Raw genomic sequence first — 26,609 nt, 5'->3', positions numbered from 1 at the left:
TATAAGTGGGCTAAAGCAGTTAATTAAAAGTAGTCTAACATAAATGTAAATGCTGTAATTTGATTATTTTAATAAACCATGTAACTTGGATGGATTCGATGCTGGCGTGACCACAGTGCACACGTCTGATGTCGCTCACAGTGGTCCAAGGGACCGCTCAGGGAGTTTGTGTGTTCGCTCAGACACATGAAAAATTAGAGGGAACATTGCTGACAACAATGGAAAAGTCAAAGTAACTCAGGGAAGATCTAAGAAGGAGAACTGTAGATTTGGGAAAGTCTCTTGGAGCCATTTCTAAACAACTGGAGATTCCAGGATCAGTTTAAACAGCTCATTGCATGTACAAGTTATCTGGATGTGTCACCACTTTGCCAAGTCTTGGAAGAAGGCCCAAACGGTTACTCTCTGATGAGAGGAAATTGCTTACGATGTTGAGGAACAACCCAGAAACCGCAAAAGTTCAACTGTGGCATGAAGAGGAAAGCGCTGTAACATCAGGGCCAATGTCCAGTGAGTTTTACTTCACGGTGAACTGAGAAGGTTTCAGAAAAAAGCCCCTGCTACAAAATCAACACTTTCAAGCTGAAATTTACACCTGCCCACATGAACAGGACAAATGACTTCTGGAGTTTTACCATCCAAAGAAACAATGATTGAGCTATTTGGCCACAATGGCAAGAGGTATGCTTGTTTAGGTATGTTTAAACCTGAGGCTTTCAAACCTAAGAACACTGTACCAGACATCAAGCATGGTGGTGGGAGCAGTTTTGTTGTGCATGGAGTAATGAAGGACAAATACCTATAGTGTGTCTTTGACCCAGTTTGTGAGTTTATGATGGTTTTGTGAATCGTTCTTTTGGATTTAACAGATTTTCATCTTCTTGTCCTGTATTAGTTAGTCTGTAGTTTTGTATTTCCTAGTGCATCTGTGTTTCTATTTTGTTTTTGCTTTTGCCTGTTCTCATGTCTGTTCTGTCTTCAGCATCTCCTGCTGCTGTCTGTTCTGTGTTTTGTCTCTCCAGTCTGTCATGTGTTTCCATGTTTATCCCCGTCCTAATATCAAGCTTTTGTGTCCTTGTCTCAGTCTCTCGTCTCTTGTTTGTTGTTGTGTGTTTTCAAGTCTCCCGGTTCTGAGTTTCCTAGTTTAGCTTTTTACCTGATTTCTTGCATTTTTTTATATCATTTTTGAAACTTTTAAGTCACAGCATTAAAGTTGCTTTTTTTTTTCAAGTCAATTCCTTGACTCAGAGTCCTGCATTTGGGTCCTAGTCTGCCTGCCACACAGCCATGAATGACATTCAAATTCTTCAGCTTCACCTCAAATCAACACCTAGCTGTTTGAAACTTGGACACAGTTGGGTGTTCCAGTTGGACAATGATCTCAAAGACACATTAAAACTGGTTAATAGATAAAGCAGGCTATCATTAAGGTTCTGGAATTACCAGCACTATTGAAGATTTGTGGACTATGCTTAAAATGAACTCCATCAATCTGCCAGAATTACAATAGAAGCTTGTTCATGGCTACCAAAAGTATCTTGCCAAAGCGCAACTTGCTAAGGACATTAATAGAGCCTGTATGAGCGTTTATGTATAGCTTTGACCCTGTGTGGATTGGAGAAAATCCCCCCCAAAAGAGTCAAATTGCTGCAGTCAGTTCTTGAGGCTTTTTTAAAAGTCATTAAAGACAGAATTCATTAAAAGTTATCTGATGACATGATGCCATCAGATAACAATCTACAAGCTCTACTTCCAATGTAAACAGAAAAGAGAAACCAAAAGCAGTGGTTGAATCAGTGGCTACATCCATGTTTTATCCTGTCTGTGTAATAAAGTCATCATTTCTTCCAATATTACCCTACATTAACCTACTACAAGTTTCATACTGCATGTAGTTCAATTCACTGACAAAGACTGGAAGATGTACAAAGCAACTATAAGGCGCATGTGTCAAATACAAATAGCAGTTAAGTGCGATTTCATTATGCAAAAAAAAAAGTATCCAACACATCAAACTCACCTCTTTTACTTTAAGAGATTTCTTTTAAAAATCTAGGGAAATTTTATGTTTTTGATTAATGGTGACTGGAAATGCAGTTGCTGGCAGAGCTGCAGGTTCACACGAGGATTTTACTATGGAAATGTTTAAATCGGTACAGAATACAAAATAAAAACTGTAAAATGAAAAATACTGGCAGCAGCCAGCGTTAACCCTCAGCCTCCTACTGGATGCTCCCATGGTATCGAATTCAAAATCCTTTGTCAGCTTTTTCTCCAGTTATCGCATTCACAGAATTTAAAAAAAAACTTGACCTCTGACCTCCAACCTCGAAGTCTAGGTCACTGAGATTCAAACTTGTCCAAGATTTTTAGTAGATACACCTACGGTGTCACTTTGAAACTCCTGCATCGCTTCTTTCTTGAGTCATCGTATTCACAAATTTGGGTGTCCACATTACTTGCCCACCCACCTGGTATGGTGACAACAAAATCCCATTAGCCTTTTTACATTGATAAGATACTGACTGAAGCCTAGTAACGTTTGAAATAAAGTAACATATGCCTCAACTCAGTCATTTTTTTACTACTTTATTCACAGACAGATTTCATTGGCAGACAAAATATACAGATCACAGTTGGTTTTGTTCATCTAACATATAATACGCTCCCTTTCACTTGTTTTGACTTTAGTCCAGTCTCTGACTCTGGACTAAGGCTTTAAACGTGGTTTTACAAAACATTCTAAGAGTGCTGTTTCTCTTATACATAAACACATGCAAGGGAAAACAAAGGTTAGTCTAAAACGATTCAGAAAAGTAGTGGGGACGAGGGGGGAAAAAAAGAAGAAGAAGTGTGACAAATTAGAGGTCAAAAAGAAATATGGGTCCATGTGTTTCAGTGGCGGAATATTATTCCCAAAGAAGAAAAATAGTAAGTGTAATGCCCGATGCAGCCTTGTCTAAAGTCTACTGTGTGATAGTGCTTTTTAACAGGATGAAGGCAGAAGCGAGGAAGCAACAGGCTAGCAAGAGGCTAAAGATGCAAGCAAGCTACTAGTCATCAACAGTTACATTACACTGAACATGAGAAAATATAAATAAATGAATCCATGTTTGCTCAGGAAGGCAATACCTCATGCTTTGTGTAGATAACTAAGGAAACCAACGTAACCTCAAGGGGAGCAGAACAAAACAACATGGGGAGAAAGTCGTCTCCCCCGGCAACGGTAACCATTATACAAATCCCCAAAGAGGAAGAGGAGATGTCTTGAAATCATTATTATTGGCTTAAGGCCTTTGCTACATGGAAAATCCTGTGACATAACCAGCAGCTTAGTATTGCATCACACTTTAGGGTAAATATTACCTAATTCGAAACAGAATAAAGGGGAGGTACTGAAATAAAATTAAAAACAAAACAAAAACAAGTAAAGTGCAACTCAGACATGATCAGATCCACAGGAGGGTGCTACAGTGGCTGGAGACATGACTGGTGATGTGCCTTTGGGTGGGCGGGAATCTCACAGATGACAGTCGCGTTTACGCTTCATCGCAGATAACCGTCTCCACCACAAATGTATTCTCAAAGTGGCGGATGTGGTGGCAGTCCTTCGTGTCACGCTTGTTGATGCCTATGAGGGAAAATGGGGCGAGACACAGAGAGGCGATCAGCCGAGTCGCTGAACTTCAGATACCATCACAGCTTAAACGATAAACCTCTTAATCCACCAAAAGAAAACAAAAAACACAGGCATGTATCAGCTCTTTTTAATTGCTCCATTAACCCCAACGTACGCCTGCGGGTGACGCGGCGGTTCAGGCGGTACGTGTCCTTCCCGTTGCACAGGCGATAGATGAAAGGTCCCAGCTGACGCATGTTGTGCACTTTGCCGGTCACCACCATCTCTTCATGGATGATGTAGGTCTGAGGCAAGTATGTACCCTTCTGCAAGAGACACAGTAACAAGCTCGGTGGGAACACAAAGGGGCTGGTGATGCTGGAACACTAATTCTTGAGGGGACTGACATCTGTGGAAATTTTCCTGAGTGACTTTTAATACTGGCAAATTGTAACAGAGGAATATTTCCAGTTGAACAACACCAAACTGGTGTTAATACACCAAAATGGTGTATTAACTCAAATTAATTAAAAAGTATCAACTCCTTCAAACATCAGCAAAGTAGGTGAATTTTTTTTTTTCTTTAAATTAAAAGCTTGGGAAGCTGTGACAGACTTACTAAGCCATGCTAGCTGTTAATGTGTCCACATAAGCAGTGTATCAATACATCACAGAGTACACCAACTATATTACAAATAAAGGAAGGAAAAAAAAGTGGGGTGGTTTTCTTCTTATTAATTTCTTACACTGCTAAATATGTTAGCTTCCAGCATTTGGTAACAGCCGGACATGTCGCCTAAGATTGCGGCTGTGTTACCTTGACATTGATAAGCAGCTCCCAGAGGTTGCGCGGAGGCATCACAATGGTGGTGTTGAGCTCAATAACGTAGCACTTGTCCAGAGCAATGTCATGGTATGCAGTCAGTCCCTGGAAACAACAACAAAGCAATTCTAATTATGGCCAGTTCTCCATTACTGTAGAGTCTTTACCTTACAATGTAAAGCACCTTCAGCAAACTATTAATATCATTTGGTGCTTTACAAATAATATTAAACTAAAGTTGTTAAACTGGAATGACTGCAACCACGCTGGCTGCAGAGCTGAAATACCTCAACAAATAATTCAGTGTCTTAAGATTCGATTTATACAGTAAACGAAACAACAACAATAAATCCAACATTCTCATTTCAAAACATTTGCAGGTCAGTATTTCACTGACTGAACTTTGATATTGAAAATAAGTCAGTAATTTTAGTTTTTTTGTTTTTTCTTAAGCGTATTTTGCAACTTTTGCGGTTGAAAGATAAAGCCAATGTGGAATCGGTGAAGACCGCAGTTCCTCAAATGGCCACTTGTTTACAAAACACAGTTTTTGCAATTCGCCTGTTAAAAATTGTAAAAAGCCTTAAATATGAATGATTATCAGGCTCACTGTATAAGTGCATGGGGCTGAAATTCCAGCATTTATTTACTTATTTTCTCAGCACCAACTAGCAGGTGTCTGTGTCTGCAGTGCAATAAACCCATGTAGTCTATGGATGCACTTTGCTAACCAAGATAGTTAGCATTGGATGACAGCTTTGCACTTTGGCCAAATGAGCAATTAGTGTACAGTATAATTAGACTCCACTTTCTGCTAGCTGTATGCTTCCTTCCTATGCTCTGCATTCACTCCTCTGATGCAGCCGAATTAGCAATGAAATCTGCCTCATGTTCATATTTTTCCATTCTTGTCACCAGACAAAGACAACAAATATGAAGTCTTGTTTTTAAAGCAGCCTATGAGCTGTGTGGAAAAACTCTAACTGTTCTATACTCCTGGACTGCAGATTTTCATGAACTCAGACAAACTCCATGTTCACATTTACTAGAAGAAAAAAAAAGAAGTTATCATACTGACAAAATGTTACAACCCACATTTTGGCTCAGATCTGCATCTATATGTTGTATTTGAGGCTGAAACTTGAAATACACATTCTGGAGACATGTGAATGTGGCGTTAATGTGTCTTTAAGGGGTAGAATATCAGACCTTTAAAGCAGCAGTCCACATACCAGTGCTTATTGTCCTCCATCTTATATATACACCTACCTTGCATGGTAGGAAGCGGACATTCTTATTAAGCTAATAGCTTTTAAAGAAAGAGCCAAAAAGGAACTAAAAAAAGTCAAATGTAACGTGTGTATATTTCTCCTCACTCTGTGGAAATCATGGATTATATCAGCAGGGTCACTTCCTCCAAAGTGAGGCACGGGCACAGTGATCTTCTCGTAGTTGTCGGCCAGGTAGATGCCGACATTCTCCTCCAGCTCCTGACGGCCACGCAGCGGAGCGTACACAGAGTCTTCATACAGCACCCTGCAGTGGAACAAGTTCTCCTCTGGGATCTACACACACGCACACAGATCAGCTTTTAATGCAACACAGCAGCCAAGAAACAAGACTGCAGCAACATTATCCGTCTCAGATGGCAGCGATTACAATTATTTATTGTTTTTAAAAAGAAGGACATTTTTCCCATTTTTTTAGTGCAGTGTTTCATTGCAAGGCCAACGAGGGCACACATATGGCACACTGTAGAGCATAATCGGGTCTTACATGAGGTATGAAGTAGTAGCGGTAGACAAAGATGGAGGCTAAAACCAGACCAGCCATGAAGACCACCAGACCAAACGTCAAGCAGCACAGGCCATTGAGAGGAGATTTCTTGGGCCGCAGGGGCAGGACCAGCTCCTCCTCATCCTGGAGGACACCACAAATGCACACATTAAAACTTCGAGAAGTGCACAGAGCAGCATTTCTAGCCAGCTTCGATTCAATCGCGTGACGGGTGGCTGAAAAAAAATCTGAATTTAACTAACTGCAGGAATTAGCAGCACGGAGCTCGGCCAGGAGAAAAGGCTGACGGAGACGGCGGGTAATGAAAACTTGACTGAGATGGTGAGTAATCTTCCCAGACGCCTCCAGTCTCGCAGCCCATCTGCTGATGCCACGCGCCCAGCCAGTGTTTGGAGGGTGGCACTACACACTGTTAGTCATTATTGTTGTAAAAGGAAGTGCACACACACAGCGAGTGGCTACTATCTGAGAACTGGCTCAGCGAATTACTGTAGATGTGCTGCAGAGTAACTACAGCAGGAGAAATTATCTTGTGAAAAGCAGACTGTAAGGAAACAAAGGGCTGCTATTCTTAGCTGGAGCTATGAAGGGGAAAAAATAACAACTGTGTGCATGTGAAAAAAGACTCTTTGAGGATACCTCAAAGAAAAATGATGGCAACTGTGTTTGCGTGTGTTCCTATTATTATTATTTTTTAAAAGGGAGATGACTTCAAAATGCTTGAAAGCTTTCACCAACCACCCCCCTCACCCCACCAACAATGCGTGGTATGGCCCGAGTGCCTAATTTCAGAACACTGCCTTTGCTATGTGAGCTGAATTTGATTCTTCAAGCCTTTGTTCTTTGGAGGGAGCATTTGGAGGGTGCATGAGGACAAGGAGACAGCAGTGTATGTGTGAAGGCAGACTTTTGCAAGTTCTTTGTGTTCCTCCGTCCCACTGAGATGGGATCGTGGCAGCAGCTGAGTGCGTGTCACACCATGAGGCCTTGTCTGTCTGTCTGTCTCCTGTTCAGTACATTTGGACGAGCGCAAGTCACTCAGGGGCCGCAGCTCTGCACTCCTGCGATATTCACTTCCTATGCAATGCCGGACGCCTTCTCTGTATTCTGTCGGTGTTTGTCGTCTCTGCTGCTCAGCCATGTATGTTTTTAATAAGAGCGCTGCAGGGGATTCCGCAGCACAGCAAACTTCAGGACTCCGCTGCTCTGCCTCCCTTTAGAGCTGTGACAAATAATCCTGCATGCGCTGCAAGCCTCGGCAACCCATCTGCCATTTTGTCATCCCAAAGCTCTGCATTTCTTGCATTCTACCCCCCCCCCCCCCCCTTTTTTTTTACCCCCTCCCCTTTTTTGAAAGCTTGGAGGTTTTGTTTTCATTGAATACATCAGCACTGCAGGGGAAGTCGACAGATAAACCAAGTACAAAGCCTTTAAATTGGTACATTGTGGCTTTTTTTTGTGGGGGTGGGGGGGTAATCCCCCCAAAGCAGCCCTGATTAAAGAGCAAGCATTTTTGCACATTGGAATAACTTGCAACAAACGTGCACAAAGCGCGCTGGCGCACAGGAAAGCATCACAGCAATGACCTGTTTTTGTTCCCAACCAAATGTCGATAGATGCTGTCAAAAAAAAGGAAAAAAAAATCCCCCTGCTGCTGCTCATGACCGAGCAGGTGCAGGCTGCCCTGCGGACCAAGCAGGCAGGTGAGCCTGCTGGACACACAGCAGGCATCGCGTTGCATAAAGACCATCTACACACAGGAGTGGATATCATGCACGATTATAATGGGTTAAATGTGAACAGGCGACTCTTTTGCTCACCATCGGATGAGGAATGAGGATCTCGGTCTTGTCGCCATCGCTCTCTTTTTCCACTTTCTGTCCCGAGACAGCCTGGAAACTGATCTTCACCATGGCTCCGGGGTAGTGGGGCGGTCACTGCTCGCCTGTCTATCCGCTGCAGGTGACTTCACTCTCGGGCTGTGTTGACGATAGCTGGCCACCTTTCTCAGACAGATCCCTTACTCTCGCTAACGGGCCGCCCTCTTCTCTGCTGTCACCACCGGGGTGCCTCTCTGTTTTTGTCTCTACCCACCGGAAGTGTGCTTTTTTAAATCGCCCTTTAAAGGACCAATCTGCAGCTTTACTGTCTACTGTTCAGAGGAACACCTTTATTAACGAGACAAACAGTTTCCACATAAAACTAAGGCTGTAGCTGTAATGATATTTTATAATAATATATGCTGATATATTCAAACTTACCTACCCCTCAGCTTAAATGGTGCTCGATGTAAATTTCTGCTTAAAATTATTAAAATCTTTTAAAATTAACTAAACCTATCAACAGAATATGAAGAAACGGCTAAAGTCTGTGTGCAAAATATCCATCTATCCATAATTAACCTAACCCCACTAATTGCATGTCTTTAGCAAGCCAGAGTACCCAGCGATAACCCACGCAGACACGGGGAGAACATGCAAACTCCACATAGAAAGGCCAGATGGTGGATTCATACCCACGACCTTCTTTCTGTGAGGCAGAGTGGTAACCGTGCTACGCCTGTAAAATGTCTATGTCTGCACTGTGTTAAAGAAGTATCGAGTGGCCGCTGTACTACCACTTTGTACCACAAGATGATGTAGTGAGTAATTATTAGCCTTTTCTCACACTTCTGACCCTGATCTGGTTGTCTTCATCAGTGACTGTATGAAACGGTCATCGGTCTGCATTCACACACAGCTTAATGCGTTCATTTCTCAGCGTCTCAAACTTTTTCTCAGACTGGCTCTGAATTCATGCACATACATGATCTTGAAGAGCACTTTATGGTTTGACACTTAACTTTTGAAGTAGTGATAGGTCAGTTTTCCAACAACAGTATTTCTACACTGGAATATTGCTACATGGTGTGGTATAGGTCCTGCCTTAATATAGCGAGAAACCAGGGTTCTGTTTCTTCAGGAATAGTTCTCCAGGCTCCTTGAAGGACATTCAAAGCGCTTCTTTGCATGTTTCTGCCTTTTGGTCTGTTCTCTGTTAAGATGACCCCACACTGCTTTAGTAATGTTGAGGTCTGGGTTCTGGGGACACCAATCCGTGACTTATAGAAAAAACACACAGTTGAACACTATGTAGATATGGGTTTACTGCACTGGCAGAAAAATGAAATTACTGCCAATCAGATGCTTTCTAGATGATCTTTCACAGTGGATCAAAATCTGACAGTTGTGTGTTCGTAATTCCATCAATTTTGGTAAAATCACAAACCATGACAGACCCTCCACTGTGTTTTAGAGACGACACTACATTCACTGTTCTACCTCTCGCCTGAAGTCCTCCATAAACATGGATTCAGACACTGTTTATCTGTTGTAGCGTTAAGGCCTGAAACTTCTTTCATCCTCCACTTTTCTAGCTTCCTTATTTAAGGACACCCTTCACACCATGCTGGGATATTATACGTTTTGAGCTAACAGCTCCTTAGGAATCACCTTGGTGTTTCAGAAATACTATTTTGTGTCCGTCACCATTTTATCTTTGGCAGTTTCCATAGGTTCAACTAAAGAACGGTAACAAAGTTCCTAAAGATTCAATTACAAATTTTGCCTTTTGTAAGTTGTCTGTTCTGCGTAGACTGAGCGATTCCCTTTTTTATGTTAGAATGATTCATCGGTCAGTGTTAATGGTCAGGTACAAGGACTGGACTGAAAATGAGTGGAAAAATTAGAAATTATGTTTTTAAAATGACATGTCAAAACACTTGACTTTGTAATGCTTTTACCAAGTACCCACATGAACCTTAGAATCACAGAGTACACATACAATCAACAGCTGAGACTTTGATAGTCAGAAGGAAAGCAACAACAGGCTTTGTTTTATTCCAAATATTTTTTTGTTTTGTTTTTATTCCTTTATTTTGATTGTAGGGCCCAAGCCTTTGACACTTCTGAAAGCACCCACACGCTCTTTGCTGAAACTGGAGTCAAAGCCAGCGTACAGCCATGTAGCCAAGAGTTCAACTGGACATTTCAATGTTGTTAAATAGCTGGAAAAACCAATTCCAGTACAACATCTTTAGTACAGCATCATGCACAGCCAGTGGAGCAACATGCTTGTTCAATGCTCATGGAGGAACTATGGGCTTCTGGTTTCTGTCTAAATTGCTTGAATGTGTTTACCATAACACGTTTCCCGAGTTCAGTGTAAATGCAGAAAAATCTGTGGTTTCATCAGTTTTGCTCAGCACCATGAGGACAATCCAAGATGCCCAAAGTACTCTGCTACCCACAATGCTTTACGCTCACAATTGTACTGGAATTATATCAACCCTCTGAAGAGACAGGCTCAAACACAAGGGGAAAAAAAAGGGTGGAGGGGGTGGGGTAAGAATGTGGAAAGATGTGCTGAGTTTCCAAAGTCCTAATGAGGTCACCCCAGAAGTACACTCACTGTGGGGCTGCACAGCACTCCGGGGCCTCATGCCAAACAGTGAAAAAGGGGTTGAATGAGAAAGAAAAAAAAAAAACAAGTTAATGAAGAAACTGGGGAAATCTTCATCACCCTAACTCCAGTTAAGTGATGCTGATCATCCAGTACTTCACAAAGTGCACAAACACACAGGCTTTAATGTTTCAGTAAATGCTCTGCGCCTACATCACCTCCCCCCCAGCACATATTCAGCAGTCTGAGTCTGAAATACTCAAAAATGTAGATGGAGAATAAAAAGAAGATTAAGAGATCCAGAGCTAATACAATGACATTCCTCTGCTGGACAAATTGTTAATATCCTATAAGGTTAGCTAAATGTGAGCTGGCCCTTCAAAGTATGTACAAAGAAACCCACCAGCAATCAGCAGTAAAATGAAATGCAAAAACAATGTCACTTAACTTGTGTTGTTTTTTTATGGTTTAGAAAGCAATTTGATTACAATTAACCGAAAACATTATGTTTAAGGTAATATATATAATATATATTCATATGTCAAGGTTAAACAAAAATCTACAAAGCAAAAGAAAAGAAACAAAAAGGCATATGTACATGTTCATCCTGTCCCAGAAAACAATAAAAATGCCCATGTCTTGGGCTTCACCAGAATTATACCTTTCCTCCCTCCCTGCTTTGTGCCTGTGCTTCATGTGCCCTGTGGTGACGAAGCGCACGGGAGGTAACCGGTGTGACGGCGTCTGAGAGTTTGCCCCTGTAAAACGAGCCGCTGTTGCTTTGTTGGATGAAGGCATACATGTTGCTGTGATGCACACAAATTTCAGTTTGTGGCACTGAACGTGGGTGCCGGGCTCGGCAGGCCATCACAGAGCCGACGCCGGGCACAGCAATGGATCTGTCACATTTCGAGGCATGCAACGACCACACACACATCAATGTTCAACTTGCTCGTACCATTTCCAAGATGTTAGGTGACATTCTTGCAGCATGTGTGTATGCATGTTTTTGTTTTTTTTTTGTAATACGCATGTTTGTGTAAACGGGTCCATTTTTGTTGCAGGAAGTCTGCCTTACTTTAAATGCACGGATATTTTCTGCCACTATGTTTGATGGGCTGTGGGTTGTGTCAATATAATATACCGTAAATGTCTCGATGTGCAAGAAAGCAGCAGCAACTATTATTTTCTCTTTTGAAGGAAAAAGACTGAAAGGAACAAAAAGAAAAAAGGTTCTGGGGTGCAGAGGAGCTGGCGACTTCCTGACGAGTTGATACGAGTAGATTTGTTCTTCTTCTTTTCTTTTCTTTTTTTTTAAATTTGTTTCTTAAATTTTGTTCAGAAACCAGAACAGCAGCTGCTGATGGGGTCCTTTAAGCAAATGTCGCCTGGATGTTGTCCAGACATGGTCCTGGTGGCTCCCCCCCTAAACTTCTGCACGCTCTTCGCCTCAGGCCTCCTGGGGTGCAGGCCTCTTAAGATCCCTGATCTGTTTGACCAGGTAAGTCTTTTCATCGTTGAACTGTTCGTCTTCTGTTCTGTCGTTTTGGAACTTGCTCAGAAACTCGATGAGTTTGGTCTGGTTCTTCAGCAGGATGTCGAGGATGGGCTGTGTCTTGTTCGGGTTGGCCACAAACACCTGTGGAGAGAAACAGAAAGAGGGAATTTTTCATGATTTTGTTTTCTACAGAATCTGTATCTGTGGTGCTAGCAGGACCACATGTGCTCACAAGAAGAGGCTCACCAACACTTCACCAAATAACTCACTAAATAGTAACAATATATATTGCACTATTGATTATATTAGTAACCGAGTACTCTATCAGTTATTCCATCGATTAATGAAAAATCTGATAAGAAATACTTTCGTCTTATTAATGAGCAATAATAAATATTTCAAAGAGAAAAGAAGATCTTTCAGAATAAAAAGCTCAGACTTGCCAAAAAACAAACAAAAACAACAACTAAACGCTTTGACTGTATTTAGAGGCCATATTAAAAATTTATTCTTTAAAGAAAACATTTTCTTAAATGCAAAAACATAAATATTTGAAGTACAGTCAAAGGTCAGAGTTGAATAAAATTAGATACATATAAAACGAGGTAGAACAGGTGTGTTCATGTTCATGTGTTTTCATTGTAAGCCTTTAAAGAAGAATGTGGTGGCTGCAAAAAAAGCGAGCATACCAGCATTTTGAAGTTTGCTGTGCTTTGATGCCAAATTTTTGTACTGCTGCTATGAAAACCTTAATGATAATAACATTAATATCAACAACCCTATCCCGGGCAGGGTGAACTGTTCCTTCATGTCTTTAGCAAGCCAGAGTACCCAGCGATAACCCACGCAGACACGGGGAGAACATGCAAACTCCACATAGAAAGGCCAGATGGTGGATTCAAACCCACGACCTTCTTTCTGTGAGGCAGAGTGGTAACCGTGCTACCTTGCCCAGGAGGCGCCCTGGGCAAGGTTTTCCGGGCATGTCCCACCGGGAGGAGGCCCCGGGGCAGACCCAGGACATACTGTAGAGATCATATCTCTAGCCTGGCCTGGGAACGCCTTGGTGTTCCAACGGACAAGCTGGAGGAGGTGGCTGGGGAGAGGGAGGTCAGGGCTTTTCTGCTTGGGCTGCTGCCCCACGATCGATGTATGTATGGATGATAATAATACCAATGTGTCCAACCTAACAACCCTCAGGTCAGTGGCTCAGAGTTTTACTGGCCCATATACATTTTTATTTATTGTTTTTTTTTTAAAGCAATTTTTTCTTATTTTTAAATATTAATGTAATTTAGTGAACACTATAATTTATGTTTCATTTTCAATCTGAAAAATGTTTGAAATAAATATGATCTAGTACATCCCATGTCCGCCGTGAGACTCACCCCGTTTGCTGCATGTACGTTAAACTGTGCCTGTGTCATCATCACTGCTGCTGTTGTGTTGTCAGTGTTTCTGTTTAAAACTCTGTGGGCTTAATGTTGTCAGATTTTTTTATTCACACGTTGCTCCTAAATACGTTAGTTCTGCAGGTCTGTTTTTAGTCACAAATGTAGTTGAAATGCTCATGTTTACATTGTTTAACACATCGATGCGCTGCACAGCTGTGTGTTAAATGAAGCACTGAAGCAAAACATTTGTGTCAGGAATTTTTTATAATTGAATTACTCCATGAACTGGTGCAGCTCTAATATATATACACACAGTTTTGTGACAATAAATAGTAATCAGCAGTCAAGTGCCTCACTAATAAGTTCCTCATCCAGTGGAGGAACTCCAAACCCCACTGTCTTGAACTGCAGGCAGTGACAGTAGTCTGTGCTCTGCATTGCAGGCTCAGTGAATTCAGCGTATTGGCACATGAATCAGTTCTCTACCTGCTGCTTCTTCCACTAAGCAAAAGAAAACAGAACAAAGGCTATGATCACCAGTTTCAGTCCACAACAGTGGAGTGAGTGTGACCGCAGGATAGCACCTGAAAGACAACTATGACCACAAAAAAAGCGACATGATCAGCCTGCGGGAAGGGAAACAAGATGGGAAAGGCAGAAGCAGAACTTTCCAGAGAAGAAGAGAGGAACTGTGCTCACATGAAAAATGAAGAAATTCTAAAATGACTTGTAAATGTACTTTGGGCAGTCAACCCAAGTAAGAGCACTGTATAGTAGAGCACTGCTGCCCGTCTATTTTCAGTGACTGTGTGCTAAAATGACCAAACTTATAAAAGATGTGCTGATCATTGCTGTAAAAGATGAAGTAAAAACAACACAAGCAAAATACCAGTTCTACTTTATCATTTAGGTTTCATAATTTATCTGATATTTTTGTAAGCTACTGTGCCGTTTACTTCTTACTGCACTGTACACCCAAGCACTCGCCTTTCCTCAAGATTGCCTCAAGTTCTCTATTTAACGTGTTAGGGTGTAAATATAATATTAACCCTCTGGGGTCCAGGGTATAATTGGCCGTTTTTGACTACTTTTGATTTGACCTCGAATTTCCACCTTTAGAAACTGTTTATCTTGCTTTGTTTGGTATCATTCTTTACAGCACAACCTCACATATATGAATTTGGAGTTATTTTTTTCATTTTGACATACTGTATTAGCACAATTGATCTAAAAATCTGAGTACAAAAGAGTTATATTTTTTACTGTAACAAAAAACAACAAAAAAGTAAAGAAAGAAAACGCAGGTTTTACCGTTTCTTCCCGCTGCAAATACCTGTGTTTTATTCAGAAAAAAACATTGCGTGTATTTTTATATCATAACTCTGGTTTTAGGTGGCCTATCAACACAATTTAAAAACTGGTATACAGTTTGAAGTCTGGGTTTTTGACACAAGCTGAAATGGAGACTCTGGGTCGCTGCATAATCTTATATTGGTCATGTGATTTAGATGCCCCGGCGCGCCCCTGGACCCCAGAGGGTTAAACAGGAGTAATCATTTTTTTTATTTTACTGGTAATTACTTCATAATGGAAATGACTCCAAAACTAGAAATGATCCAAGTAGAAAAGTAGAAGAAATAAGTCTGCCTGATGTCTCGAATAATTTACACAACACTATTAAATCAGGAAGTGCATTAAGCACCTAAATATTTTCTTTACCCCTCCCCCCCTCTCAAGCCTTGCCTCTTCTGTAGAAAGGACTAGCATACAGTGCTTTGATTCTACCTTAAAAACGTGGAAAGCCTCAAACTGGATGTTGCGGCTCTTGTCCCGTAGCAGGTTCATCATGAGTTTGAGATTCTCTGGCTTGCTGATGTATTTTGTCATAATGGTGAAGTTGTGCCGGTCGAGGAGCAACTCCCCCAACAACTAGAGTGAGAAAAGACATAAAAATGTATTCCATCAGTGTATTTCTTCTACCATATTTAAATAAGTAGTCATGCTTTACTCGTTTGTATATAATCATTAGTGATCATGAATAAGGCAATAAAAATCTGTTTGAGAATCACCAGTGGTCAAACATCTGGATTACAGATTTAGTCATCAAGTACTCAGTCTTCAGACTGAAATCAAATTAAACACTCCAAACATAAGGCCAGTGAAGGAGCCATTAAAGCTCTTTAAATAACCATGTAAGTTTGTGGTCTAACCACTAGATGGCAGTCATGTTAAGAGTGATTCAGAGAAACCCAACACTAGAAACCATTTTTAAATAGCTCTCTGAATAGAGTTGCACCACTACTTGAAACCTCTTTACTGGCACAATCCTGGGCTCTTACCTTGAGGGACTGCCTTTTAGTCACGTAGTTTTCTGAGTGGAGCAGCTTCTCATATTCACTAAAGAACTAGAGCAGCAGAGAAAGAGGCAGTGAGGCAGACAAAATACAAGTGGTCAGTGAGAGAGGCAGTCATCTAAATGCTTCAAGCGGTGTTTTCACAATTACATCTGTATCTTGTATCAAAACACTGTGACAGGAAAATGAGAGCTTTTCCTCTCACGGACTGACAGCTATGTTGTGCTCCCAGCCTGCAAATTATCTCCCAAATGGCTGGTTTGATGTTGTTAGAAAAAGAGATTGCCAAATGTTAAACCGCCTGACTGACAGAGACAGACCTAATTCACACGTAACTGGTCAAAAGAAACTGTTTTTGTTTTTTCATCTGAAGTTTATAGTTGTGTCAAACACCATCCTTAGCAGGGGTAAGGCTATATGGTTTATTTAAGAGTAAATTCTTTACATATTTTCCAATCTAATCTAGATATTTTTAGTTAAATGTGAACTTACTCTGTCATAATGTTGTTCCAGAAACTCTGCGCTGAGTAGCTTGTGTCTTGTAAGGAGGTCCTGGAAACAGACAAAGCCAACTATCAGCGACACATTCAGACCTGACAGCTATGACTAGGTCCCATCTGTCTCCTATTTGTACAGCGCAGATACAAACCACAACCCAGAGAAACCCATTTACGTTTTGTCACTAAATGAACCACTCTGAAGCTAAAAATTAGCGAGAAAAGACATGTCAGATCACTGTCTGATGACTGAAACTGTTCCAAGACAGCAGACAAATGCTTTATTAAAAAGGTTTATCAAAGTTATCTTTTGCTGGATGGAATGAACATGTTTACTGTCAAGACTTACATGCCAGTACCTGTATTCAATAAGTAAAAGTGTGAAAGTCTTTTTGAATAGCACAGGATTTAAAATGGACAAAGAACTCCACAGTAACTACACAGCTTGTTTGGTTTCTATCAAAGCTAACAAAGGGCCGTGCACTTAAAACACTTGACTACTTGGATTTATCAGAGGTTTTTCTTTTTTTAAATGTGTCTAGAAGAAAACCCCTCTCACTCACAGCAGTAATCATCCCGCTTCAGTTCACATCGCTGTCTTGTACTTAGTGACTTTGTTGCCTGATTTTGCCATTTTTGGATACCCTTTAGTGGAGAACCCCCCCCAAAAAAATAAAATAAAATCTCTCAGCATGACAGAGAACAGCTGTGTGTCATGCCAGGGGAATAAAGTAATAAACTTTCTGTTGCCTCTTACACTCTCTTTGAGTGATCATTTTACATGTACTACAACTTGGCCCTCGATTTGCATGCTCAAAGCTGGCACTGGCCTGTCGTCCCCCTCCTGAAAAAATACCATCTTAAACATGAGCTGCTCCAATGGGACCCTGAAGTAGCAAACTACAAGTAAGGGTTTACATAATAATATAAACAGCTATTTAAACTGTCATAAACATAAAAGCATGACCAGGTTTTCCCTTTTGAATCTAAGAGGCAGATCATGAGAGCTGAAGTGTTGAGATCTGGTTTTTAATTCAAGGCATTGCTTTCATCTTTTCTGTTATAACAGCAGCAGCAGCCGACGCACGTTTGGTGCCTGTGCTTTATCAAGTCTGTTTTCTTTAAGCTGTTTAGGCAGTTACAGCTATGAGGAACCACAGATGTTTTTAGAGCATTACTTCAATAGATTAACAACTTTGCTGACTTACTTTGAAAGTGGCAAATGCGTCTGAGGCGATGTCGAATGTGGACATCTCCACGTATCTGAAGAAGTCGTAGAATTGTTCTGACCACAGTGTGATTTTGGCCAGTGGCTCATGTCTGATGCACTCCCTCAGCATGATACCGCAGTTCAGTGCAATCTCTGGAGACTCATACCTGCATATAACATCAACATATGGAAAATGATTTCTCATTTTGTATTTCACATGCACGCAAACACAAGCGGCAGAAGGATGGATGGTTTCCTGAAAAACTGAAAACAAGAACACAGTGAGCTGCAAAATGTTTGGCATAATAATGGTGTACAGTACTACAAAGTACATATTATTAAGTCATTAATAAAGGTAACAATTATTTAGTAAATATGGCATTTCTGCAAAAATGTTCCTGCACACTGGGTGCACAGTTTTTTTGATGTTTCCCTTCTATTTTATGGCACTTAAAAGAACCATTTCGTCTCAACAAACAGGAGGGTAACGTCATCTAAAGATGTGCAATTGCTTTATTTAAATGAAACCATCTTATCTTCATGTCAGCAATTTCACATAAAACAGACTTCCAGTGTTTAAACTGAGTGTAATCTGTAGCAGCTAGCCAAAGATCCTTCAGTTTTCAGGAAAGACAAAGCAGGGATAGTGACTGAGCTGGGTGAAAGCTTATGATGTTTACACTACTGATAATGAGGATCAATTCCACTGTGCGACACACAACAAGGGAAATCCTCATTAGTCCTATCACAATGGGAGTATGCGCACAAGATGTATGTTCTTTCAGAGCACCACTTTACTGCAGACATTTAAATAATTTCCCTTGGGATTAACTGAACAAACACAAAGAACAGAAAGCTTCAGTCACGTCAAGCTGTGCAATATAAGACGTGCCAATCTGAGAACTAAATGTTACACTCTGAAGCATTAGAATGCTGGAAATTGGGAACAGTAGTGCATCTATTCACCGTGCCCCTGGCACAAAATGACTGATCCTCGTGCCGTGTGCTTGGTTTTCACAAAACAGGTTTAAGAAGAGATTTTTAAATCCTTTAGAGTCACTAGGATTTCTGCACCAGTGACTCCAAATATTCTCATATCTTCATCCAAGTCAGAAAGAGAGAAACAATCTGACTAAACTGACAACACAAAACCAGTTGTGCTTCTCATGTGTTGTATAACCTCTCCACTTACCTTTTCAAACCTTCACTGAACTATTGAATCTGAGAAGCGCAGACTTCCAATTCTATCTAACTGAAACACCTGACATTATGAGCACAGTGATTCACAAACTTATTCCAGCCTGGACTTGCATGTAGCTTGTTGTACTCTAAAAAACAAGAAAAGTGTAACCGTTTATGCTACTAGTAGCTGCTCTATTACTGCAAAATTAGACAAGGTGAAGGGTAGACCAGGGGATATCTATAAGCGTGGATGAGGTGCACAGAAACGAGCCACCTTCCACAAGCCGTAGTAGCACTCTAGGATGCCTTATACTGGTGTTTTTATAATCTGTAGTGAACTGGACTGCTTGTTCTATTTTTGCTTTTCTTATATAGGCAGCAGCTCTCATTTCCCTTTATGCTAGGAAGTAGTTACTTGGGAAGTTCCTTGGTCTTTTCAATACCAAGTACTGTTAACAACAACAATTATAATGAAATAATCATTGGGGGGGCAGTATTACTCCGTGTGTATGCTCTTACCCTTTAAGTAGCATGAAGAGAATATTCTGCTGGGTGCAAAGATACTCCACTGTGGGTGTCCGAGTACCAATCTGACGCCTCAGGATGTTGTTGAAAATCTGAGCCACATCTTTTTTACCCTGGCGGTGACAGAAAAATACCACATGAAGGCTTAGACAGAACAGAAATGTACACAATAGAGAATTTATACATGAAGTCATTTTACAGCAAGCTCTCTGGGTGGAAAGCCAAGAGGCAGTTGTAAATGTAAGGTGTGGTGCTTTATTACATAACAGCTAATGAACGGCTAGGAATCTGCTGCATTTTTAATTTTCTGCAGTGTGGCAATAAAACCTTGATGAAAGATCCGTTCTCTTGAGGTTTAAACATATTGACAGGAAACAGCACTAAACAGAGGAGCCAAAAAGAGAGACACTGTCGTATACTGGCAAAACTGAGCATATAATAAAAGTGTGTAAAGTTATCAGAAATATCAAATTACTGTCACACTTTGATATTGGACTCTTGTGCTTTGCAACTGTTCACCAGGCTTTTCTTTTGAGCAAGGAGGCAGTATGAGCGAGGGTAAAAGAGGAAGAAGGATCACACAGCACAGTGAGTCACACTGTGATGGGGTGAGTCAGGGAAGCCTGCAGCAGTTACCACACACACCATGACATATTGCAGCGAGACATGAGTTTGCTCACATATCAAAACAGGCAGGTTTGTCATGAATAGCAAGCCGTCAACCCACGTGCGCTTTTTCGAAACATCCTGCTTTTTCCTTCTCATACATAGTTCAGTTCCTGCATCATTGTTTTAAAAACAAAATGCTTTTAAAAACCTTTAAAGACAAAAAAAACAGTACTACAGTACTTTTTTTTTTTTAAATCCACAGTTAAAAGTGAGTACATTTCTGCAGATTTTGCACTGCTGGTCAAACAGAACAAGAGCTTTAAAAACATCACTTTGAAATGTGGTTTGAACCATTTAATGGTGCAGGGCCCTACCAGTCTGTTCCACATCAAGGAATTTTATATTTTTAGCTTTTATTTTTAAGCAATCAATTACATATTTACAAGATGCATACTTAAATAATTTTTTTACCCAAGTTCAGGAACCCAATTTAATTTGCACACCCGAATATTGCTATTAAGTCATTTTATCCATGCATCCATTCTCTCTCTTCTTATCCTTATCAGGGTCATCAGGGGGCTGGAGCCTACCTCAGGTATTATACGGAAAGAGGCGGATTAAACCCTAGACAGGTCGTCCTTTGACACTAACACAGAGGGCATTTTATATTTAGTTATATCATTTGCTATATTGCATTTGATTTGTGCATTTGCTACTGTGAATTACTGGGGAAAAAAAAAATCATCAGTGAGTGTAAAGTTACTGCAGGTCCACTGCCAACACACAATGATGACCAACAGAACACTGACATGTTAAACATCATTTATGATCTTGCACATGTGTCTGTCTGCGTACACTTTTGTGTTTGGATGGGAGGGGAGGGGTTTTCACCCATGGCAGATGCACTCCTGTGCAGTCCTCCTAAATCCTGACTGCGTGTTGCTGGAAGCAGATGACACATGCTTCTGCCAAATGCCAATTGGTTGACAAGTAGACTGGAATAGGCAAGGGAGCAACAGCAGAGTTAACCGGGAACTGCAGAACCGCAAAAAGAAATTCAAAGATAAAAATAAAAGAAATAGCATGAAAAGCACAGACAGTGCTGAAGTGACACTTTTCATAGTTCTTAACACTCTGTTTCACTTCAGCTCTTTGTTTATTGGAACTTCACTCTTCTCCACAGCTGGCAGACGGACAAAAGCATAAGCAAGAGGTCCACACAACGACTGTACAACAGAGCTCTCTGCAGGCAGATTGGACATCCCCAGAGTGCAAGCAGACCACAAACGCAAGAATATTTTTTTATTTTCATTTACTGTTTCCGTTTTGTGAATCAAAGTAAGGCACATATGACGACATAAAGTGATTCTACAACTAATATTAATGTGAAGTTATTTTAAACAAATTAAAAACAACACCTGAAACAATTAGTGGATCAACAAAGTTCCTAAAATAAATAGCAAGAATGGGACAAACATTATGACTTAACACTGTTTTGCTTTCAGATCATCAGTATCCATCAACTTATACTGACTGATTAATGTAGGCATAATTCCTTGCTGTTAGTGAACAGGGTTAACGTTAGTGCTCTCTAGTTGGTTTTATTGTGCGTTCCCTTTATGTTTGCAGTGAGAAATAAAATGTATCCACACCTTTTCAAACTTTCTCACCACAATCTGAATCCTCTACATCATGTGTGCTAAGTGCTAGACCTCACATGTCACTGTAAAGCTGCTAATGGCTGCTAACTGCAGATATTTTATTAGGTTAGTGCCCCTGTAAGACACATTCTTGCAATGCTTGCATACCTTGGATAAATTGAGACCACTGTTCAATATCTACCACTACTTCCTGTTCTTTCAACTTCACATCAAAAGTCTCACCTCAAAGTCGATGAGCTGCAGGTCTGCTATCAGGGTGCTGAGTAATCCACTGTTGTAGAGTTCCTGGGCGAGCTGGGCCACTGCTTCTGTCTGGGGCTCTTTTTCATTAGTCCCATACAAGATCTCCTTCATGGCCACAAGACTCTTTGACACCTCCTCTGTAGCCTGAATACACAAATTAATCCAGGGCACAACATCAACATATCAGATTATTTCAAAGTTCAAAAGAATTCCTTCAAACTCGTGTCACTAAGTACAGTGAAATCTCTGAGGTGACGGACACTGCACCTGACAGATGAAGAGATTCACCCTACCTTCTCTGCCTTTTTGTCCGAGATGTCGTGCTTCTCGAGCACCGTCATGCTGTCCTTAAGATTCTTGACGATGTCCGCCGGCGACTTGTGGGACTTGCCAAAGGGGAAAGGCATGGCGGAGAGTTACCACGAGTGACCAGACAGCCGACTGTCCACCTGAGGAAAGAAACGTAAAACAAATCCACCTTTCAGATCAAGTACAATCACAGAAATGATATAACGAGCAGACACAAAACCCTGAACAGGAGAAGTTTGAAAGGTTAAATACCGCAGAAACAGGAAATGTATTGACTGCTGCTGCACTTACAGGTGTGCATGGTAGCAGTAAATGTATCCCTCTACTTGTTACTGTATTCAAGACAAGAAGAGATATTTTTTTTCATCTTATGAATTTGCGTTTTTGGCAAATGTTCATTGGATAAGCGGAAATGCTGCTCATGTCATCACTCTGGATTGAGCCTTTGATGAAGTTGTATTGTTATGCAACTTTGAGCTGAGAAGTAGAAGTTGGGTGGGGGCAGGGAAGTGGTGCACTCCATATATCCTGTAACAAACACTAACCTATGTATTAAGTCCCAAAGAAGCTCTCAATACTAATAAAAGTCAAGCTCATGTTAGTTATAGAAATTAATTTGTGGAAATATTATGTTTTTTTAATGATTTGCACATATCTAGATCTGACCTTTAAAGCTTCATTTAGTAGCTGTAAAAGCTTGCGAAGTTTTTTGGTCATTATTAGTAAATGATTAACTGTGAAATCAGCTTACTATGACACAGGCCCACATAAATGAAGACACCACCTCAGACCTTTGTATGCCCGACTCCTTCACTTCAATAGCATACCTAAACAGACACTACATTGCCAAATATACTTTATCAGTTCAAATTTAGGTTTGTAAACACACCCTTTGAGTCACAAATCTATAAAACTAAATCCTCAAACCATACCAAAAAAACAAACACTAAAGACCCTAGCAAGGCCGCGGGTGATGCAATCGACAGATGTCACCATCTCATATCTCACTGCTGCTCCCGTTTAACTGTGTGACTTAACAAGGACCCCTTTCTAAGAAATTCTCCGACCCACCCAACAACCCTAAGTTCACAGGGCAGAGCAAAAGTCAAAGTTTCATGAACAGTCACGAAGAGGCAACACCAGGCCAGTAAACTGTAATCCCATTCTCATGATCAGGTTAGCTGGAGGAAAAATAGAAAGCGTGCTGCCCTTTTAGGACATATTTCCACTTGATGTTTGGTGAATTTAGTGACCTAAAGGTACAAATCTGGCACTGCCACCAACCTGTTTTCCAGCCAGGATCCTCTAAACTGTGCACACAAACCCTGGAGCTGTCACACACTTCCTCTTATATCTTGGCAGGGAGTCCACATTTAGAAAGCAATGCTGGAGCCAGGAATATAAAACCGAGCAGCAACCAAAGTGGGGTGGCAGGCTGCTGCTGTTGCCCACCATTCATATATGATGTGTCATGTGTGACAGAGCTGAAACAGGAGAGCCTTATGTTCCCAAGCGGATGGTTTTTGCTTGCTCACAGCTTGGTTAACGTAGACAGGCTTCAGCTTCGCCAGGTGGCCAAATGCGTCTTTCGCGCAGGCTAATGCTCGTTAATGTAGGCAGCAGAAGCGCCTCTCTGCTCCTGACCTGATACAGTACCAGTGACGCAAATAGGAGGGAAATACATATGGTGCGTTCAAAATCGGTAGATCACATCTAACCCACAATGACTCCGGTACTAATCAGGAGTCCGAGTAAAATTGTGCCAACAAATGTCAACCTGACGTCTGTACAACCTGTCCTAACACAGACAAAAAAAAAAAAGAGAGAAAGAAAGAAAATCCAAACCCGCTCGACCTCTCTTTGGGTAAATTAGCCTAGAAAGACTTGTCGTGGCAAGTGACAGTGAATCCTGACCTATAAGTACCTACCAGAACTCAAACAATACAGTGCCATAGAACAGCTCAACGTTAACCTCACCATCTCTCTCAGTCCAGACAGCAGCGACTGCCCTGCTACCATCTGAAGGTAAGCTAGCAACCGCTACTCGCTGCTAGCGAGTGCTAGTCAAGTCCCCTGATTTATTTACACATTTAGCCAAGCGATATATTAAAAAAACATATATGTTATACACACCAACACATCTATTTAATGAAAGTATTACCACTCGTACAACTTAAAAGCTAATTGCAATCCTACGGCCCAATAAGCTGTGCAACATAAACCTGACAGTGAGCACCGCCCATCTCTCTTATCCATGCCTGGTTTGTGATGGTGTGAAGTCTGCCAACTTTGCGCAATGTTAACAAAATGGATACTGAATAACATGGAGTCTAGCAAACAAAAGAGCGTTTACCGCAAAGCTGGAACAATATGCCACTTAGCTTTCTTTCATTTCTGCAGGACAGCGAACTTTATTTGTTTGCAAGGTAGCGTGGCCTATAGTTTTTCAATCACAGTCCACCAAACAACCGTGCTACTGTTGGCTGGCTTGTGGAAGTGTGTATATGACTGTGTTTGTGCTGTCGACACACGGGAGGCCTCGGCAGGCCCACTGCTTACAAGCATTTTCCAGCTGCTAAACCTTCATTTAAAGCTGATAGGAGTTGTGGCAATATATTACCAACTCACCAGCTATCATAAGGCAAAAGTGGCTACGTTAATTAGCTAACTCGGCCTAACGTTAGCCAGGCCTGACTGAGGCTGCTCGCGTTAGTGCTGTGAAAACCATGCCTGGCTTTAGCAACTATCAGCAGCAGGCTAGGTTCAGCTAAACCGTTTCCACTTGCTCAGAAAGCTATGCCTGCAAACCACAATTCATAGGATAATATTCACAACACAATACCTTGCAAACGGCGTTTTCACTCGTTTCTCCCGGTTTGTCAAGACAGTAAAAGGCAATTCAGGTGCTCCTCGGAACAAAAACCGCTTTGTTTTCCTTGCTCGTGTCGCCTCCCCTTGTTTGTACTGTTGTTAATTGTGCAGCCCCTGTTTCCTCCTAGTGCTTTCTCTGAGCCCGACTGGTAACGTTAGCAGAGAGCGGCTGTCACTGCAGTGTCGTCTAGCGCCCCCGGTGGTCGCCTCGTGCAACAACAGTGGGGGTTACACTGCAGGGACATGCGAGATCACCGCATGAGGGCGCGCTTACCCCATAGACAGATCATGGGACCTATAAGATGAATTAGGTAGAACCCCAAGCCACAATCTGCCTGCAAATAAATGTACGTATGAGGTGTCTTAACAGCTTTAAAGCACTTCCTTTAGCAACAACAACATTTCACTTGCACTGAACCATATGATCCCACTTCTACAGTTTCCCTGCAACTGTCCAGTGTGCAATATGAATACGAACATCGGTCACAATCTGTACATGCACTAAACTTGAGTAGAAATATGTCTTCTTGCCTATAAATATCTTCATGTCCTCTGATCAGTAAAAAAACGTTCAAGATATTTTACTTTATTACAAACTTTAGGATTATTGACTTAAAATCAGGAAATTTGAAATATTTGTCTTCCTTTTATAACTATTGTCAGTGTACAGAGAGCATATGTGGAACGAAACCTTAGCACCCCATTTAAGGTTAGAAACCAAGGCATTTTAGGATGCAGTTAGCCTAAATCTGGAGTACACTGTATCAAATGTCACCTGAAGGAAATATTGCACTTACAGGTTATGATTTGAACTCAAAGCATTATTATTTCATCCAGTTTTGACAAATGAAATGATCTACATTAACACATTTGAAATAAGTCTATATTTTGCTTGAAATAACTCAGCCTTTTCCTTGAATTGTCTACAATTTGCTTGAAATAAAACTGAACTTTGTTTGAAATGGGGTTTTTTGTTTTTTTTTTAAAGTTGTGTGGTATGTTCTCTCTATTAGCACAAACTATTCCTTAACTCTAAACAAAACAAATATTGGATGCATTGCATCCTTCCAAATTTCTAAATTAATTAGTTGTACTTTAAGTTGTTTTCTAAGTGATGATGCATTGCCAACAGCCAGAGTATTTTAATGTCTCTTGTATAGGAAAAATGTTTTGTTAATGTACAATACACAAAACCATTAATTCCTTAGATATTAAGTTAAGAATGTGCAGGCAGTGGCTCGGGAAACAGACAGCTGTGATTCACTTTAATAACCAAAGCCTCAGGCAAGAACTAACAGCAGCAGGAAGAGGCTTTAATTTTACAGCTGTCTATTTAGCTGCATGAAGTGGGGTTTAGCAGCTGTTAGCTCCAAACTCTGTTTTTCATCTAAAGGTGTAGTAAGGGTTCACCTAGAGCTGAAAGTTACATGTTGGGGGCTGAGACCGAAGGAGAAGGCTGGTTTCTAAACAAGAGAAGCCTCAGGTGGAGGATAGTGGTGGGATATGGCTGACTATCAAAAAGTAATTGCAGCAAATATGGCCCCCCTCATAAAGCATCATCTGCTTTTGCTGGCAAA

The 26,609-nt window shown here is 41.0% G+C and overlaps 2 protein-coding genes across 2 annotated transcripts; both read right to left on the bottom strand.

Annotated features, from left to right (window-relative positions):
• Nucleotides 1-2,573: 2,573 nt before the first annotated feature.
• Nucleotides 2,574-8,331, bottom strand: itm2ca (integral membrane protein 2Ca). The gene is made up of 6 exons (XM_063493834.1): nucleotides 8,060-8,331; nucleotides 6,219-6,362; nucleotides 5,819-6,007; nucleotides 4,437-4,547; nucleotides 3,795-3,945; nucleotides 2,574-3,631 (listed from the first exon to the last, which is right to left on the bottom strand). The coding sequence occupies exons 1-6, from the start codon at nucleotides 8,150-8,152 to the stop codon at nucleotides 3,540-3,542; spliced, it is 780 nt and encodes a 259-aa protein (XP_063349904.1). The 5' UTR covers nucleotides 8,153-8,331; the 3' UTR covers nucleotides 2,574-3,539.
• Nucleotides 8,332-10,081: 1,750 nt separating this feature from the next.
• Nucleotides 10,082-25,212, bottom strand: cab39 (calcium binding protein 39). The gene is made up of 9 exons (XM_063493632.1): nucleotides 25,004-25,212; nucleotides 22,146-22,301; nucleotides 21,832-21,996; nucleotides 19,334-19,452; nucleotides 17,631-17,799; nucleotides 16,418-16,477; nucleotides 15,911-15,976; nucleotides 15,357-15,500; nucleotides 10,082-12,318 (listed from the first exon to the last, which is right to left on the bottom strand). The coding sequence occupies exons 2-9, from the start codon at nucleotides 22,257-22,259 to the stop codon at nucleotides 12,130-12,132; spliced, it is 1,026 nt and encodes a 341-aa protein (XP_063349702.1). The 5' UTR covers nucleotides 22,260-22,301; nucleotides 25,004-25,212; the 3' UTR covers nucleotides 10,082-12,129.
• Nucleotides 25,213-26,609: the final 1,397 nt, after the last annotated feature.

Source organism: Pelmatolapia mariae, linkage group LG14, assembly GCF_036321145.2.
Source record: "Pelmatolapia mariae isolate MD_Pm_ZW linkage group LG14, Pm_UMD_F_2, whole genome shotgun sequence".
In the NCBI taxonomy this organism is placed as follows: Eukaryota; Metazoa; Chordata; class Actinopteri; order Cichliformes; family Cichlidae; genus Pelmatolapia; species Pelmatolapia mariae.
Note: the sequence above shows the minus strand (reverse complement) of the source record. Positions and strands in the feature narration are given on the sequence as shown.